The sequence below is a fragment of the Ambystoma mexicanum genome, chromosome 3q, assembly GCF_040938575.1.
Source record: "Ambystoma mexicanum isolate Mex_15411 chromosome 3q, UKY_AmexF1_1, whole genome shotgun sequence".
Classification (NCBI taxonomy): domain Eukaryota; kingdom Metazoa; phylum Chordata; class Amphibia; order Caudata; family Ambystomatidae; genus Ambystoma; species Ambystoma mexicanum.
Window position 1 is genome coordinate 605,804,435 of NC_090926.1, and position 19,867 is coordinate 605,824,301.

Genomic DNA, 19,867 nt, shown 5'->3' on the forward strand with positions numbered 1-19,867 from the left:
GAGTGGCAAACAACTGTGCATCGAAGTGGTCCTGCGACAGGTCAAGAAAAATCCTGTGCACAATCTAAAGTCTTCGATGTTGATACTGCCAAGCAGGTTGATGACAAAATAGAAAAAGCTGGTCCGAGCCCGAAAGAGGGAGATCAATTAAAAGCTGAGCCTGGCAGAGGGAGACTGGTTGAACAGTGTTTTAAAACTCATCTGAGCCCAGATGACAGGGGTCCGGGGTGAACCGTGAATCACTTGAGAAATTGGATACACGAAAATCCTATGAGCATTGTTTTAAAGGGGATCTGTGCCCGGCTGAGGGGGATTCGAGGTCAACAGCGAATCACCTGTGAAATTGAGTGTGTGTGAAATCCTGAGAGGAAAATAATGTATTATTTGTCTCATCAGTCCCTCTGAAAGAAGAGACTTTGAAAGGCAAAGAGACTTGGACACAGAAGGCCTTGATGTGAATGTTTGAACTGAAATTTCGTGCTAGGGAAGCCAGAGACTGCACTAAGCTTCAGTGTGCCGCCTTGTCCCGTGCTGAAAATGGATGGAACGGAGGCCAATGGCCTGAATATCCTGACATCATTTCTTGAACACTTCTTTCTCTTACATAACATTGTTTCCCACACGATTTGTATTTAGAGGTAAGGATTGTCAATGGGTTTATTAGTATCGGCCCTTTTATTTTGACAAGACACCACTATGACTGCGTTATTATTTGATGGTCGTAGCATGATCTCATTTTTAGATAGGTTTTTTTCAAACCTTTTTTAAGTTAAAAAAATACCTTTGAACTGTGGTCACGTGTGTTTGTCTTATTGTTGAAATCATGCCTTCCTTACAGTGGCCAGAATAAAAGTGTGCATGGGCGAGGCAGTGATGGAGAGGCAAAGGCACGATAAAGGGTAAGACAGTGATAGAGGAAGCAGAGAGGAGGGATAAATGGGACTCAGAAAATATGAGGAAATAAAACTGGGTGAGGTCTAAAGGGCATTGACAAGAGATTGTGTCAGAAGTCCCTGCACCACCCTTCAGATAGGGAACTGGTCTGATCTTCAGTATCAGCGGTTGATATAGTCAGGCAGATTTAGAGGCAATACGAGGTACAAGAAGACAGTGGAAAAAGAGAGCAAGATCATGGTTATGGTGAGGGAAATGGTGGATGAGGATGGGTAACCAGAGCCTGCAGAGACGGAGGAGGCCACCAATCCAGAGGAGGTTGTCACAGCTGTAGAATCATAAGTGTAGTCCCTGAACAAAGTGGACAGGAACTCAACCTTGAAGTTGGCTGGAGAAGGTTGTGCTGCAGAAACAGGAGGAAGGGGACAAATGTCAACAGGTAGAGAAGGAGACAGTGGGGCTGCAAGAGACCGGGAAATACCAGGTGGACGATCATGGAATGGTCCCCCGGTTGATGACTAAGGAGTAGGTGACTGGGCCATTGCTACATTGCCCGATTGTGTTATGAGGCAAGGTGTCTCTTACTTTCTCAAGCAAGTGAAGTTGGGTCCGAAAACATTCCTGCCCATCAGGACAGCAGCGTGTCAGATGTTAGGACTGCCCCTGGGGTGGAATGTATTGCAATATCAACTTCTGCATTGAAGATAGTTCATTGGGTTGTGTGTGTATGCATGTATGCGATTTATGAAATGCACTCCTAGCTGTGAAGCAACAGCACACCCAAGGAACTGCACAATGGGCAGCTCATCAATGTGGAATCTCTTTAGGCGGTGGCACAATGATGTTTTCAAGGAGTTATTGATCACTTGCCACAGTTGCTGTTACTGCAGCACCTTCCTCCAACAGTGACTGTGGCCATAAGGGAGTGATGTTGGTATTCCAGTTCATCGTGGTCATGCCCTAAAAAGCACCCGCTATACCCCTGACTCTGTTTCAACCCGTGACCCAGTGGCACCACATACTGCCAATGCCATGTTACCACCATTAGAAGTACTGCTTCCTGTTCATGGAGGTATAGTTCAGTGTTTGAGAATGTCGGGTGAGAGAGAGGATGAGGATTGCAGGTATGTACTGTTTGCATTGACTGTCATTTATCAGTCAGTGAGAGCTAGACCACCATGGCACTACTGGATGCAACAGAGAAGCACATGCTACGGAACCACACTACACTCTTCCAGGTGACTGGGTAAAAGGGTAGTAAAAGGGAAAACATGGAAACGTATCTGCTAGTTGGTAGAGCCAAATTATCACAGAACCAGACTGTAAGAGCTGTTCAGGGATTAATAGAGTGATGATTGGTAGACCCAACAAAATTGAGACAGCACTTCCAAATTGCGAGCACAGTACTAGAATGTAGACAGTTGCTCTGCTGGATGGTAGTGGCATATAAAGTGAAGATGATGGAACAAGTAAACATTTAGTTTAGCAATGCACTTGCTCTACCACCACCGGCAGAATCCAAGCCTCTGCTCCTATTCCCCATGGCCCTTCATCCACATGATTATTGCTGGCGAGCACATACATCTGTATCACATGATGAACCTGCTCTCAAGTCTTCCAAGGGAGGGGCCTTCTGTTCACTCTTCAGCAATAAGATGTGCATATATTTTTAAGAAAGCAAGCACTCAAGTGTGTGTCATTGATGCATCTTGTGTATTCTGAGACAATAGCCCCAGCAGTGCTAATATCCTATGCGCATTTCAGGTTAGCCCAGGGGTTTTGGGGGGGCACGTTAAGCTTACCAAAGCTAATCGAACAAGTACATATGCCCAAAATAACCCCTTACCAAACAATAATGGCGGTGGATTACCCAGATGGCATGTGTCGTGCACATAGGCAATAAGCACTTGGTCTTACGTAGGCCTCATGAATTTCCATGGGGACCTCAAAGCAGTAAGCAAGCCAGACCGAGGAAGTAGCGCCTTGCCTAGCTTCATAAGATGTGTACAATCTCCAAAAGCTCACTATGTTACCACCTAAACTAGCGTCGGAAATTGTGGAGAATGAGTGCATTGTCTGCTAATTTGGAGTTGTGGAGTTCTGCAGTGGCCTGATCTTTGACCTGTGACACGCTCTTCATTTTTCATTCTGACTTTCAAACATACCTTCTGTGCATCCTCATGCAGGGCTGGCACGTGCACGTGGGAATGAGAACTGCATTTTCATTATCCACATGAGCGTGCTGTTTAAAAGATACCAGCTGGACGTTAAACCATGGGGGTGAAGAAAAGAGGCCCATTATTCCCCTTCATCCCAACAACGTGTGGATCATGCCAAAAGTTTAAAAAAAAATAATGCAGGTCGGGTTCTCAGTGTGTTGACGATTGCCGCTGCTTACTAAATGCTCTTGGGAATCCAAGCACTTTGGCCCTCTGCTACATCTCCTAAATGCACCTTGCATCTCTTACTAAATGCTCTTGGGAATCCAAGCACTTTGGCCCTCTGCTACATCTCCTAAATGCACCTTGCATCTCTTACTAAATGCTCTTGGGAATCCAAGCACTTTGGCCCTCTGCTACATCTCCTAAATGCACCTTGCATCTCTTACTAAATGCTCTTGGGAATCCAAGCACTTTGGCCCTCTGCTACATCTCCTAAATGCACCTTGCATCTCTTACTAAATGCTCTTGGGAAACCAAGCACTTTGGCCCTCTGCTACATCTCCTAAATGCACCTTGCATCTCTTACTAAATGCTCTTGGGAATCCAAGCACTTTGGCCCTCTGCTACATCTCCTAAATGCACCTTGCATCTCTTACTAAATGCTCTTGGGAATCCAAGCACTTTGGCCCTCTGCTACATCTCCTAAATGCACCTTGCATCTCTTACTAAATGCTCTTGGGAATCCAAGCACTTTGGCCCTCTGCTACATCTCCTAAATGCACCTTGCATCTCAGCGCGTTCACCTTCCCCTCTGCCTACTAAATGCAGAGCGCTTCTTTGACTAGTAAATGCATGTGGAGTTTTTGTCAGTTCTTTGCCCTTCTCCTGCGCCTATTAAATGCCCAGGTCGCTCGTACTGCCTCTCCACTCACAATCACAAATCATGTGCACACCAACAAAATGCTAACCTAACTCCCGAACACTACCTCTAACCTCATATACATGTAATTCTACTCTAACCTACACTATCCTAGCTAGAATTCCTTTCACTAATAATCCTGAGCTAACTCATGTCTCTTCTAATTGCATACATTGACTGTCCCAAGTTGCTACTCGCCAGTTTAGACATTAGGTCAAAGCCAGTCTCACCTTTTACATCAAGGCTCAATAAGAAGCCATAAAGTTTGACTTGTTCAAAGCCACGCAAATTCCAGGTGCCTGAGTTTTGAACAAACTGCCCTACCCGTGCCTGCTGCATAAACACAGCAGCACAGCCACACCTCACTGACAATGCAGGTGTGTCTGTGGATGTGTTTGGCTCTTTTGTACATGTTACTGCACTGTCTTTGCTGTGGAGTCCAGGCGGATATAAAATGTCTTCTCTGGCGAGGCACAATGGCCCAAGATGATATTGTAGATGCCGGTCAGAGGGCACCATACACTAGGAAAGTTTGTTATACCTTATTTCTTCTCATTATATGCCCACTCACGCTCGTGGCAAACCTTATTGTAACATAAGAGATGTTAAGGTAAATGGTTCAATTACATCCAATTACTGTACACTTTCGATGTTGCAGAGAACACCTCATTTCACGTTTGTGTTATTATTGTAGTGGCTACTTACCCAAAAATAATCGCAGTAGCTCCATTCTCCAGGCTTTAGCAGCTGCTGTTCTGGCAACGTGTCTGGATGTGGAAAGGTCACACAGTTTATCTAGATTCAAAGACAGACAAAGCAGGTCAGTTTCCAAAAGTACATCAATTCAGTTCATCCAAAGTTAAGAAGGGGAACTTGATCACATCCCATGAATAGGAAATTATCAGAATGTTTTTTGACAGCGAAGTTGAGAAAAAGTCTTTAGACAGCGAAGTTAATTATACATGACATCCTCTTGGGCAGCAGCAGAGTCTAATATCTGGATAGCAGAAACTTTAGCATGCATACTCATGTAAGACCTTGCTTATCAATAATGACATCCCATGACAGTCTGCTATATGGAATATCATCCACGGTATCATAGTTATGGTTATCATCAATAGTGTTTCGGTGAAGGTCAAGTAGTGTAACAAGCATAATTGGTCTGAAGCAATTACTTTCTGATAAATAATAAAATGTTTAAAGAAGTTATTCATGGGCCTCATTACAAGTATGCCGGTCTGTAAATATCGGTGCCGGTCGCACCGTACTAGCCCCTTTTCCTAGTCCGGCATACTCTGAGTCGTAAAGTCGCAAACAACGTCACTGGAACTGACCTACCTTATCCGGCAACACTGTGCCCAGAATCTGCGGCAAGGTGCATCTGCCGTGCCTGAGACACCGGCATGGCGTTAGTAAGTGCACACTCTGAGCTCCACTACATGGAAATACCGGCATGGACATGCCGGTAGCACCATAAACATCGCGCTGAAAAAACGGGCATCGCGGACTAGGCATCGAGTAGAGCCAGGTGTGTAGAAACATGACACAGGAGGCAAAATCAGCCGGGTTGCCCCATTGAGCACTGCAAAAGCACAAAAGGACCACTCGCACACCCCACTCCCCTTCCAACACTACCATGCCAGAAGTAGCAGTACTGGAGCTGGAGGCCCTGCATGCAGGTCTACTACTTGAGGAGGCAGGGAGGCAGAGGATGTGGCGGGGGTGCTTGAGGAGAAGGATGGACATCATGGCCCAGCAAAACACAATGGCCAGCAGACTGGAACCTGCAGGCAGCCTCCAATACCATGCATTAGGGCCACACCCTTCAGCCTGAGCCAAAGCCAGATCCACACCCTGTACTAGCCTGACAGGGAGACACTCACTTCCATAGTGGACCTCATCCATGATGACCTGGTCAGCCTGATAAAGATCTGTACAGCAATCCAACCCTTGCTCAAGGAAGTGTCTGTGAAACACTTACAAGCCACAGGCACCTACCAACACACTGTGGGTGAACTGCATGGGCTATCCCAACCCTGTTTCTCGCAAGTTCTGGTTCAGGTAATCGATGCACTCCTGCGTCATGTTGTAGATCACATCAGCCTACCCAGGACAGCTGACCAGGTCAATGCCACTAAAATCACCTTTAATGCCCTGGCAGGCATGCCTAATGCGATAGGTGCATTGGACTGCACACATGTGGAGCTGGTGGCCAGGCATGGCGTTGAGGCAGTGTACCAGCACAGAAAACTCTACCGCTCATTCAATTTGCAGATGGTGTGTGATGCTCACCACCACATCACCCTCTGGTGTGCGAGATTTCCCAGTTCAACCCACGACTCCATGGTGCTGCGCAACAACTTCACAACTTCATGCTGCCAGGGTACATGGCACTCCACAGTGGGAAACGTACCTGGCTGTTGGGTGAGTAGCTACCAGGGCATGTGCACTGTTCAATGGGGGGAGGGGCAGAAAACACCATAGTGTACCTGGCTGTTGGGTGAGTGTAACTACCAAGGCATGTGCACTGTTGAATTGGGGGGCAGAAAACACTGTAGCGTACCAGGCTGTTGGGCGAGTGTAAATACCAGGGCATGTGCACTGTTCAATGGGGGTATGTACAACACCTATCAGCAGTGGATGTGTGTAATGCAATGTACAATACAGTAATAGCATACCTAAGTGCAAGGCCTTCACACAATCACCAAACCCACACCACCTGATTAACAGACTGATAATATATATGCATCAGAACACCCCGCCTACATACCACTAGTGTCCCACACAGCAAGTAGCCAGGTACCCTGCCTGTTTGAAGTGCACATACACATATGCATGTAAGCTGAAGTTGAAACTATTAGCCACACATATCTATGATTGAGACACATGCCCATCATCGGAATATTGCATTTGAACGCAATAATAACCCACACATCAGTCTCATTTGTGTGTGTTGTAGCAAAAGGGTCAGAGGTCATTGTGTCTGTGAATGGGCCATGTCAAAAGCGACTACACATCCACCACACTCAAGGTGCAGCACATTACTGCACGTCTCCTCCCAGGGCAGCAGGTGGTTTGGGGATGCGTTCCCGCCACCTGTGACCATGCCCTGCCTGTGCTGGGCCGAGAGGAGGTTACGCACCCTCAAGTGTAGGTTATTCCCCCCCTCTCGTAGCAGTCTCGTGCAGTGCCGGGGGGGGTTGTGCCAACTGCTGAGACTTTTTGGGCAACCTCCTCCCAGATGGTGGTCTTCCACAGCTGAGCCTGCCTGCGCTGGTCATTTGTTAAAAGCTCATCAGCATGCTGGACTATTGTGTCCGACAACATGTTCAGCTTTGCCTCGTTGAAGCGTGGCTTGCGCCTCTGGGTCTCACAGACTCTTAATGCCATGTTAGGGGGAGTTTCTGTGGTCAGGATTGTGGTATGTCTCCTGTGCTGTCAGGATTGCAATGGATTTGTTTTAGTAATGGCCGCCAGACGATTTCCTGTTCCGGCAAACACTGTATTTGTGGTAACAGTATTTGCAGCATCGTTGTTACCGGTGCCAGTGGCTCCGGCACCATGTCGCCAGATACTGAGTCACCGGCACCGAGGACGACTGTGTTGTCATTTGGGGGGGGGGGTTGTATTTCTGGCATGCCGGTGCCACCATTTCCGGCATGCGCGTGCATGCCAACACTGAATCAGTAAGCGGTTCCAGCATCACAGGTTGCCAGACACTGCCCAAAAATCTAATTTCTTACTGGCAACCTTGTAATGAGGCCCATTGTGTTCAAAGGGAATAAAGCATGAAACTCCCTTACTTGCACCCATTTTACAATGCTTTGAGGGGAACAATAAGAACTGGCTTCTGCTGGTCTATGATGGAAGCACATAGAGAAACTGATGAGGATCGGTTACAGTCACTTGTCATGTGAGAGTGTGCATGTTATTATTCCTTATTACCACTGTAATTATGCTTTAACAAGAAAGCACAAAACATGGATTTGTCTCATCATTTGTTCTGGTAGACAAATATAAAAAATGAAAGGCACAAATGCTAAACTTAATGGAAATGTTTGTTTATTTAATTGAGCATTTGTTAGGCGCTTATACAACTGAATAGTGTTTCAAAGCGCCAAAAGTCTAAATAGGAAGAGAACAGGGGAAAAATAATGACAAAAACAGTAAAATACAGTCATGGTCTTACTAGGCCTTGTGACATTCAGACATGCATGCACAGTGAGGAGAAGTGCAGGAGATAGGGAGGGGGGAGCAGAGGACTGGGCACGTGCTGGTGGGGGACCAAGTGCTAAGTGGAGCGAGGTAGTGAAGAGCAGAGTTTTGAGCTGTTTCCCGAACTTGAGGCAGTGTGGTTCAAGTTTGAGAGGGGAAGGGAGGCGTTCCAAAGGGAGGCGCCAGCCGTGGAGAGAGTCCTACCCCCCACTCTCTGCTTAGAGAAGCGTTTGACAGTCAAAGAGTTAGAGGAGCATAGGGCTCTAGCAGGGCAGTATTTAGTGACGGAAAGTTGGAAAGTTGGGGATACTGTGGTTCCAGGTCCCAGATAGCCACAGTTCTGGGTGTTATTTTCTATGCAAGAGGGCCAGATGAGGTGTTTCAGATATGGTCCCAAGGCTTGATTGCTTTGGATAAGTTGCAGTTGCTCTAATTTGTTTCTTTTTAATCAAAGATTGAGACTATTACAAAAGTCTAGGTAAGGGAAGACAAGGGGCCTAGTTGCCTCAATTTTCTGTGTTATTTCAAAGTAGGAGATCATCCTCCTAAGGAGGTGGAGCTGGAAGTTTGGTCTTTGGGTTTATTGATAACTTAAGTGAGAGATTGGTCTTGAAAATGATACCTACATTCGTTACCTGGTCAAACGGGGTGGATGTCGTGCCCAAGAGGGGTGGCCATTTGGAAAATAGTTTGGTTGGTGGGATTGGGATCCCAAAGTCGATCTGCGATTAGAGGTACAAGGCTGGGATTATCATTTATGGTACAATCCTAGGTTCTCTGAAGCAGGTCAGTTATATGCCGATTGTTATCATCAGGTTCCACATTTAATAGTACCTGAGAGTCATCCGTTTATAACTAGAAATATTTTGAGAAGAATTTGATAATGTCTACTAGAGTTTTAATATAAACTATGTGAGAAACCTGTAGGTATCCTCACACCTACTGCCCTTGCATCCTCTTCTCACTTGACCAGGGAAAAGTCATCATTTTCGGATCCAGACCCTGAGGGTGAAGAAGCGAGGGAGGATCGCCCGAGTGGAGGGTCCTTGGGGATTATGTTATGTTAATTGTTATGTTAATTGAACTTGATAGGGGGATTAGGGTGAGGATATCCAAAGGCGAGGCATGGTATCCCCTTTCCCTATTGAAGACCAGCCTCACTCCTCCCTTGGCCTTTATGGGCTATTGTAAAACCCTTCCCCACGTTTTCCATCATTTAAAATACTATGGTAAAGGGACAAGGAAGAGGCCTGCAGAGTATTGAAAAGATCAGGCATGTTCCTTTAATTATGGTCAGAAAATTGGACTCAGGGGCAGAGTGCTCGCCTTGGAAGCAAGACGACAGAGCACCATAGGTTCGATCCCCGGGTCCGCGCTTAGAAACCTCTGGGTATTAACCACGTTATAAATAACCTATAATATCATATCACCTGTGGCCATTAGAAAGCACAACAGCTATCAAAATATGGGCATTTCAGGAAAAAGAGGCAGCACAGCAGCCTGGAATGTGGATCCCACTAGAAACTTGCAAGCCCGGTGAGACAGGAGCAGGACAATCAAGTGCAGGAAGCGGTGTCAGGCAAGGATCACCGACGTCTGAGCCAAGGCAGGCTCAGAGAAGGGCGAGAAGTCATTTGCACCCTCCGTGTCAGGTGGAAGTAGGAGCTGTGGAGCGCTGAAGAACTTAGTCGCAGACCCTAGGGAGAGCAAGAAGCACTCTCCCCGAACTCTGCGAGAGAGGAGTGGAGGCTGTGGAAGCGGGAAAGACACCACAGGAACCTAGCCAATGGGAGCTGCCATCTGAAGCCAGTGAGTGAAAATGGGAAACACTCATACCGGAAAACCAGCAATAAGCTGTTCTTGAATGTCGACAACTGTGGAAATCATCATAAGCACTTTTGAATGCTGAAACAAGTGCTTATAAGCCTGAAAGGAAATAAAGATAGTTTCAATGGTGAAACAGATATCTTTTTGAATACGAATGAACTGAAAGCATTATCGAAACCGTACAGCATTGAAGCGACATGAAAGAAGGATTGAATACGCACTTGTGGTGCAAGTGGCGAACACCACAGAGCAAGTTGATTGAAATACAACTGTTGGCAAAGCAAATAAAATCCCAAGAAGTGTGTGAGAAGAGAAATAAGTATTGCGAGAAGCCAAGTGGTCAAGGAACTAGAGGTTGAATGAAAACCTGTGTTGGCAAGGGCCAGAGCAGTTCCACAGCATAACCAAGTAAATGGTGATCAAGCTAACCACGATATCGTGTTGGAAGAGGTTAATTCTGATACAAGAATTACTTTTCACTGTCAAGGAAAAGCAGTGGACAACTGTTGCAAAAGTGGATGAAGAGGGGTATCGATTGTGTGCTCTATTAACTGCACCTAGACCGAGGGAAACCCTGCATGGGAGCAACATTAAAGATTCACCACCAAGAAAGGGTCATTGATTGCATGAGCTGTAATGGATGGACCGTGTGGTTTGTCAACTGTGCCTACACGGAGTGCCCTGCATGAAAAGCAAGTGAAAGGAGAAATCAAGAGTGTGAATATCCAGAAGGAGCAAGTCAAGTAAAATATGGAAAGACTTGTGTTGTAACAGACATGCATTGGTGAACCAATGAAACCACCCTTGGGAATAAGATTGGGAAGGACCCCAATTGTTTGAGAACTGTGAAGTGTGAACTTCCTGTCTTGAACTTGGGGAAGGGAACTCCAATTCTTTAAGGAACTGTTTAACCGCTCATGTGGGTGCGGGTCCCAGACTTGCAATATTCTGTATAGTTTGGTTTACTTTCCTGCCAAGCAACTGTCCTCTCATGGGCTCTCTCCCTTTCCTTCACAGGGTCCCAAACCCTCTTACTCTTCGTAAGCAGTTCATCTCTACAATAGCCAGATTAGTCCTTCCGTCCTGGACAACGTTTGTGTTCACTTTCTGCTCTGCTCATGGCTTCCCTTTTGGCTCTCGTCTGCTTGCCCAGTTTACAGCTCCCACAGTTCCTCCTCCCCTGATCATTTTTCTTCGACTTTCCAGCTGAGCTCCTTTTGAACTCCCATGCTGGATTGTGTTTGTTTGGTCCAACCACCTACCGTGAGAAGCTAGACCACTCGCTCCGCTGCTGTAGAATGATCCTTAAACACTTTTCTTCATAGTGCTTTTTGAAAAAAACAGATGCATACTTGGTATTCTTGTCTATTTTAATCTTGTCAAGGATATTAGATTAACTAACTTGGCAACAGAGCACAGTGGTTCTATCTAGAACAGGGGAAGGATGATTTAGTATTGGAAAGCGGTTGGATGTATTGAAGCAGGGTCATACCGCATTCCCTGAGAATAGTCGTCCCCAATCCCATAGGGGGTTTTGGTCTCCATGAGATCCTCACTGGGCGATTCCCCCTCCCCCGGGGGGATTATTATACTGTGGATGTACCACCCTGACCCCATGGGAAAGGTCGACGTCCGGCTTAGACAAATGGTTGCATGACCCCCCCAGCTGCTCTGCTGATTTCTTTACTGCGAGTGTCGGGCGGCCTCTGTGCTCCAACATGGGACACGGGTTGTTCCGTTCACGACACTGTATATGCTGACGCAGAACTCGAAGCAAGAATGCACAGTGCTGAACGCCACAGTTCACACACATACACAGTGCTGAATACATACTGATCTCCGCCATTTGTTGTGCTTTGTTTTACAACAGTGAGACACGGCAAAGGAAGAAGCGGCTTACTAGGCTGACAAGCTTGTACCTTCAGGCCCACAGAGACCCTACATAGGCCTTAAGGTATGAAGGTACGTCACTCTTTTTGCTACACTCTAGCAGTTTGGAGCCTGACATAAGTAAGCAACTGTACTAGGACTTGGTTGAAAGCCTCAACTGCAGAAATGGAAGATTTTAAAAGCGATGTTGACATTTGGCTGTATGTAATGAGATTAGAATATAGCAGCTGCATTTAGGGAGAAAGAAATATAAGTCCACACAACTACTCCCATGTGAACAAAGTATCAATCGCCCTCTACGTCACACAATGGCTGCCAGCTCGCCAATGACAGATGACAGTGATTAATTCAAATAGTCCAAATTGCTGGTCCTGAAGAAGATGATATCAATGAGCTAAGTCATCGAAACCGGTCGACCATTTTTATGTGCCGATATTATTTAAGGAATTAGAATACTGCTATTTAGAATCTTGTTGATATACTTGCCCAATGGTTATGGAAGCAGGCCCTTTGAAACTAGAAAGCCTAAGCTGTGTGTTGACACAGCATTTCTAATAGTGGTTTACCCCTGCCTTGCATCCGATGCACATACTTCAGTGTGGGTGAATAAATTATGAACACTTGCAATATAAATAGTCCCCTCTGAAAATGTTCAAGATGTTATGCGATGACAATTGATTTCCCCTCTTGGCACTGAGGTTTTGCAAACTGCAATTTTTTTTAGCGTTTTTTATTCAGAGCCTTATTTCGAAGGACAGCGTTTTGTATATGGTTTAGAGATAGGGAAAGTCTTTCTCCTCTTTTCCATTAGATAGGTGCCCCACCACCGGTGTCCTCGGGCGAGTGCCCTGCGATATGGACCAGGTGTGCTTCTTTGCAGGGATAGTACTAGTGTGATTGACTCTGATGTGAATTACATCAGATTAGTAACTAACACTAGTCCTGAAATATGTCACAAAAGTTGTTTAGGGGCAGGTATAAAAAGATCCCACCACATACCTTATTATCCTTATAGTATCAGAAAACAGGCCCACCCCATACACGAGGGTTTTGGGCTCATCTAAAATTATTTTAAAATAACGAGTGTTTGCCTTTGTTCAAACAGTTCTTCTTTATATATTTTAGTTACCTGCTCTATGCTCTTTAAATGTTTTTAGATATCATGTGAAAAGGCAGCAGGGGAGTTGCTAGGTCTGGAAAAGACCCGGGGCCAAGCTGATGTCAGAACTGTTGGGACTGGGGGCTAGCTAGGCTTTTGGCTGTAGCTCCTGAGATTCTATCCGGGGCTACAACCAAAAGATCAGGGGCTATAGCCCCCTTAGCCCCCCACTAGTGACGCCCCTGAAAGGCAGGAAGTAAGAGAGGGCAAACACTCTTCATAACTTCATGTGACAGAAATCAGTAGGTGCGGACACAGTCATTGTTAGCTGGAAATCCATACAAATCTGTAGCTGACTCCAAAACGACTGACTAGCCCCAGACCTTATGCCATGCAATACAGAGCTTAACATACTTCCCTTCATGAAATATCTTACCAGCAAAGCTTTACAATTAGACCATTATTCGTGAAGTTAAGCATTTAGGAATTAAACAATATCAAGGTTAGTTCCAATTATGATCCTGTTGGCTCATTATACGTAGTACATGTGGATTTCACCTTTTGTGAGATTGTGTACTGAAATACAAAATAGTCTTGTGTAGACCAATGCTGCCCTTTTGGAGCCTCATTAGGCCTCAGCAAGAGCGAGGTTAAGGTGTAAACTACATCTGTAGGCCCAGTTGATTACAAAATATAGCTACCATCGTAAACCCCAGAGCAAATTCTACCTTTAAAACAAAATTACGAACATTGGCTACCCACACTCTACAGTGCTGCGCTACAGCTAGTTCTGAACGTTAAACAATAAAATAAATAATACCGTAAATTAAAATTGTCCCCCGTTTGAGAATTGCGTTTAAGACTTAAACCAAGTTACTAGTCGACCATTGTATAATAAACAGAACATGTAACTAGAAAAGGTAATGGCTCCTGGGTTTTAATAACAGCTTTTGGGGCCTCATAAATTTAATAGTGCACATACACAGCAGCTGTTGTGTCGCAGACCGCAGCAGTGGAAGATAAGTCAAGAAAAGGACTGACGCAACTCAGTCTGCAGGTAAGTGCTTATTATTAATCACTACCTACATGGGAGCTGCACCATCCTTGCCCCACCAGGTGCTCAAACTGTCCCTTTGCTCTCCATGTGCCACGCCATACAGAAAGCATTCAGAAGAAACTCTGCGTGACCTAGTACGCATAGGAGGCAGCCAAAGAGCGCTCACAACATAGCCCGTATTAATCCCGTGCAGCACAGTCTTCACCCGGCTGGACACCACCTTCCCCCTTATTCAAAACAAACTCAATAGAAGGTCTTAAAGGTTGGACTATGTCCGCCATACGTGCCTCTCGTTCCACTCTTCCTTGATATTCATTACATTCTTCACCTGACTTCTGATCAGCGTTTGATTCTTCATCTGCAAATTCAGAAGATCCACACACTCCACTACAAAAAACTCCCGGACTCCCCACCGGTCCTTGCATACCAGCCAACCCACTTACACACTATTCAGATATTCCGGATTCCAAACCCACACCCACAGCACCATAACCACCTCCGGTCACGTCAGACAGCACATCACTTGGCCACTTTTCTAACACCATCAGTCTCCCATCAATTCTTTCCTTCCACTTCATGGCACTTAACCACCTGCGTCCGGCTCTATTTTGTGCTATCCTCCACCACAACTGCCCCAATGACTTTTACAATTCTCTTCGGAGGAGACAGAAATGGTACATTCCTCCCTCTCGCTTCTGATACTTGCACAAACTTTATCTCACACCTTAAACAGATCTATACAAACATGCTCCTTACCATCAAACCACCATACCTAATCTAGGGATCTCTCTGCACTACTGATCATCTCCGTTCTCCCCACTTTAACAGGCCCTGAAATTCCTAGCCACTCCAGCGTTAATTCACATACCGGTTTTCTACCCTTCAAAACCACAAATTGCAAAATACCCTTGGTGGAATGTGATGTCGTTCTATACGTCAGCACTATGTCTCTAATCAAGCCTTCAACACCCAAATTTGACATTTTAGCCAACTGAAAATTCTCCTTCATGACTGTTGAATTGCCCCACAATTCCGTTCTGCCTTGGGCAGTACAACACAGTCATCTCATGGCCCGCCGCTGCCCCCTTTATATATTCCAACACCACACTAAATTGAATTTGGACCACATTGTCAGTTAACAGAACGGATGGGAACCCTTCAACTCTGAATACATTATCTAAAAACTTCACCATTGACTTAGCTTTAGCATCTCAGACAATCCCACACATGTTCTCTTACCTTGGAAACACCTCACCAGAGGCCTTATTATGTCCGGAGCTATTTCTCTGACAGCTTAGCTGGAATATTCACTGGACAAAAGGGAGGCTCCACTATCACATAGGACTTGTTGCTAGATGCACACAGTAAACAATGCCCCACAAACCGTTCTATTTCAGTGTTCATACATGGCCACCAATATGTTTCCCAGACTCTTCTTTAGTCGGACTCCTCCTTAAATGCCCTCTGCCGGCAATTTCTAAAGCAAGACTTCCCATGCACTTATGGGGAAGCATCTTCTCCCCCTACACAAAGTTATGTTCTTCCATCCACAAATCATCCTTGACTTGCTCAAACTGAGCACTGACTCCAGCTGAGCCCCTGGGCCATCCTCCTTCCCATAGCTGTTGAATTCTCAATTTCCACATCAGCCATACTTTCTTCACGCCATCTTCTCAAATCTGAAACTCATCCCTTGGCCATTTGCACCATCTTTGGCCATTCTTCCTCAACTGGTTCACTCCCACCTACCAGGGGAAGCGCGATAAGCAATCTGTGACATTACACGGCCAGAAACAAACCATAGACACAATATATTCCTGTAGAGCCAATGCCCAATGATTTATCCTGGGAGAACAACCCATGTTTTTTTTTACCTACAAACGCATTAAATAATGCCTTATGATGTGTCTTAATGACAAATGGAACACCCCACAGGAAACATCAATGCTTCCCTTTCCACAGTTGAAACTTTCTTTTCCATGTCCTGTAAAGCCTTAGAAGCAAAAGTCGCCACAGTTTCTCAACCATCTCCCACCTGAGTGAGAGCAGCTCCAAGACCCACTCTACTTGCATCTTTCGTCAAAACGGTTGTCCTGCTGGGATCAAACATACTTAGTGTAGGGACCCCAACAATCCTCTCTTTCACTGGTGTAAACGCATTATCACATTCCTCACTCTACAAGCAACTAATTTTTCCTAAACTCCCCCCTCAATGGAGCACAGAGGAATGCAAATCCTTCTACAAACCTTGAATAATACTCAGACAGACTTAGAATGCCTGCAGATAATCTTTGTTTTGAGGGACCAATGCCTTCACCACAGCATCCACCAAGCTAGTCTTTGGCCCGATACCCTGACTATCTCTTGTCCCAAATATGACACTTCACTCACTTTAAACTTACATTTCTCTCTTTTGCTTGCGAGACTTGCCTAGTCTAAAATCCCTAAAATATCACTTACACACTCCTTATGATGCAGAGGATCTGTAGTAAAAATAAGAATATTATCCTGGAAACATTTCACATTGGGCATCCCTGTTAGCAATACTTCATCACCCCCTGGAAAACTGATGCTGCAGAAGCCAGACCAAACGGCATCCTTCCAAACCTATCCAAATGGTGTCATAAATGATGTTGAAAGGCCTTACGTCTGGATGCAACTCAATTTGATGGTATGCACTCAACAAGTAAATTGTTGAAAAATATCTGGAATCGTGCAAAAGCAAAATCATCTCTTGCATCTTGTGGAGGGGATGGTGATCAACCCAAAAATTGTTATTTAAAGACTTGAGATTTACACACATCCTTATTTTCCTCATCAGTCTCCTTCAGTATTACAACCAGAGACAGCCACTCGGCAGCCTAAATAGACTCAATAACTTTACTCTAACAGAGTATTTCCAGTTCTTCTTTGAGCTTTGCCCTTAGCATCCGAGATACTGACTAACAATGTACTACCTATTTTTAAGATCATTTTATTAATGAAATGTCGCAAACAACCTATCTGATCATTACCACACATTTTTGAACTGCACACACAAGTCAATCGACAGTAACATAACTGACTCCAACATATTCAGGTCCAAAACAATCTGTAACCTCTTCTGATGCTTCCTGCTCAACAGTGCAACTCCTTTTTTTGTGACATATATGACATCTTTTATCAGTATTTTTAAAGGCAATTTCTACCAACCTGAACCCTAATATTTTTTTTTTATTATTATTTATTTGTTTGTGGTTTTACAAAGAAAACCTTTACAAAATATAAAAAGGAATGACATTTTAGTTGTGTTTTGATAGGATCTGGCAGTTTTCCAGGACCCTGACGACAGCCGTAGTAAGCATGACTTCTTGACCAGAAATCAGTCTATCCCAAAAGGAGTCCTGTGTTAGGGTCTCTTCTCTATGGACGAATCTTCCGAGCAACTGCACTCTTGCCCCCCAGGTACCCTCGCATTCTAACAGCAAATGTCTCAATGATTGTGAGTTCGGTAGGGCACAAGACCTGCAGAGCTTTTTGGCCTTATCGCTCTGGTTTCTTTTGGCCAAGATTTCTCCAGTGTGGGCCAGATTCAATCTTAATCTAAGAAAATTATTTCGAATGTTCTGATCCGGGAATTTTTGAAGATAACGTGGTAGTGTGCCTGCTTTTCTCTCGACTTTCAAAAAGAGGTTCGGTGGTTTCAAAAGTCTGACTCCCTCGATCGTGCGGATACAGTCACATATTTCAAGTTGTTTTTTGATTTTCAGAGGATTAACGAGTATTGCTGTTTTTAAGTTCAGCCTCAGTAAAATGTCGCCCACTTTTCTCTCCAGTCCAAGAAGTTGTTTCGATTTACCCTTTTTATGATGTTCATTTACGTCGAAAAAGAGGGTAAGAGGTCTGGCAAGGATAATGTCCCGGTAAAGCGACAAGAGCTTCCAGTCCGCACGACAACCCAAGGAGATCAGACCCAGTTCGAATCTCAGACTGGAGAGGGGGGTGCAAGCGGGTAGATGTAATACCGCTTTCCACACCCTACCCTCAATTTTGTTCCATTCGAAGTTCCAAAGCAAAGGTTTCGCTTCTAAGCCGTAGAGGAGGATTGGTACCGCTTTGCCAATATAGAATTTAACAAGTGGGGATAGTGAAAATCCACAGAATTTCCCGTTTAAGTTCTTCATCTGAGCTATGATATTACCGATCTTTCGCAGGATGACTGGAAGCAGCTTGCTCAAAGATGGAGATGCAAGGATTTCGTAGCCCAGATAAATGAGCTCTTCAACTCTGGCAATTTCCATGTCATCTAGAGACCACTTCCTAGACTGGAGGTTTTTCCTCGGATGTTTAAATATCAAGATTTTAGATTTTAAAGGGTTCATTAGTAGGCCATTTAGCTTAGCATACTCGCCTAGTTTGAGGGGGAGCCGTTGCAACCCCAATGCCGAGCCATCTAATAAGACGATATCGTCTGCATAGGCCAGCCAGTGTATGCTTCTTCCATTGATCCTGGGTGAGATCATAGATGCTGTGGCCAAAAAATTTCCGAGGTCTGCTAGGTAGAGATTGAAAAGCAGGGGGGCACCTAGGCACCCTTGCCACACTCCCTTGAAAACCTGTATTTCCTCGGAGAGGTTGCCAACATCGTCCAACCTAACCCTAATGGTGGTGTTCCTATGTAATTCCATGAGCATGGCCAGTAGGGGAGCTGGCATCCCCCAATTGTGAAGCTTCTGCCAGAGGAGTGACCTGTCCACCAGGTCAAATGCTTTGGACAGGTCTACCCAGGCCCCAAAGAGTGGAACGCCCTCCTTCTCGCTAGATCCTTCACTGAGTAAATTCAGGATAAGGCCATTTAAACTGGTGGAAAGGCCCTTCCTGAAACCCGTTTGATGCCAGGAGAGAATGTGGTTGGTATCTACCCAGTGTGTAATTTCATTCAGGAGGAGCCGCATGAAAAGCTTACTGTCAATATCCAGGAGGGCGATAGGACGATAACTTGCCGGGTTAAGCCTGTCCCCCCCCTTGAAGAATGGAATAATTAATGCATTCTTCCATGATGGAGGGAAGATCTCATTCTCTAGGATTTCCTGAAAAAGGTGATACAGAAGCTTTGCCCACAGAGAGGGCTGGTTTTTTAGAACCTGGTAAGTGAGTCCGTTAGGCCCTGCAGCCTTTGACGTAGAAGCAGAGAGGATAAGCTCTTTAATATCTTGTTGGTTGAATGACAATGTCCAACTAGTTGAAGGTCCAATAAAATCTCTGGAACCTGAATATTCAAAATTCTTGGACAGATAGTCGATCCAGGTTTGCTCTGAGACCAGGTTGCAGAGTGAGCTGTTACGACCTGTTTCCAGCTGATTGAGTGCTGCCCAAAAGCTTCTGCAATTGTTTGCGTTAAGTAAGTGAAGCATCTTTTCCCCGTCTTCTTGTTTTAGTTGGTGTTTGTGGTTGCGGGACCAATTTCTATAAGATTGTTTAGCTTTCTTGATTTTTTGCAAGTTTTCTTGCAGGTCTCCTCTTCCTTTTTTCTTTATGATTCGTATGGATTTACGAAGTGATCTCTTTTGCATGTATATTTCTTCGTCAAAATGATGAATATGTGTTCGTTTCCATATGGCTTTTATTTCATTTGGTGGACAAGTTGACCACACAAATTTTCCAAATTTTTCTGGGTGGAATTCCTCGATCCACAATGGAGCAGGAACTGCTTCTAACAGTTGGTTCAGTTTTTTCCCTCCATATTTATATTTGGACACTCTCAGTTTTCCCTTGAATGCAACTAGTTCCTCTGAGCGAGGAAGATTTAATCCTCTCTGTTGGTC

General features: G+C 45.0%; 1 protein-coding gene across 3 annotated transcripts in view; it reads right to left on the minus strand.

Moving 5' to 3' along the window:
• The window catches only part of GAS7 (growth arrest specific 7), a 1,527,668-nt gene that overhangs the window by 300,191 nt on the left and 1,207,610 nt on the right, over positions 1-19,867 (minus strand). For all 3 annotated transcript variants that reach the window (XM_069654478.1, XM_069654479.1, XM_069654480.1), the window contains one exon: positions 4,681-4,770. In XM_069654478.1, coding sequence (XP_069510579.1) covers positions 4,681-4,770 — 90 coding nt within the window. The remainder of the gene's footprint in view (positions 1-4,680; positions 4,771-19,867) is intronic.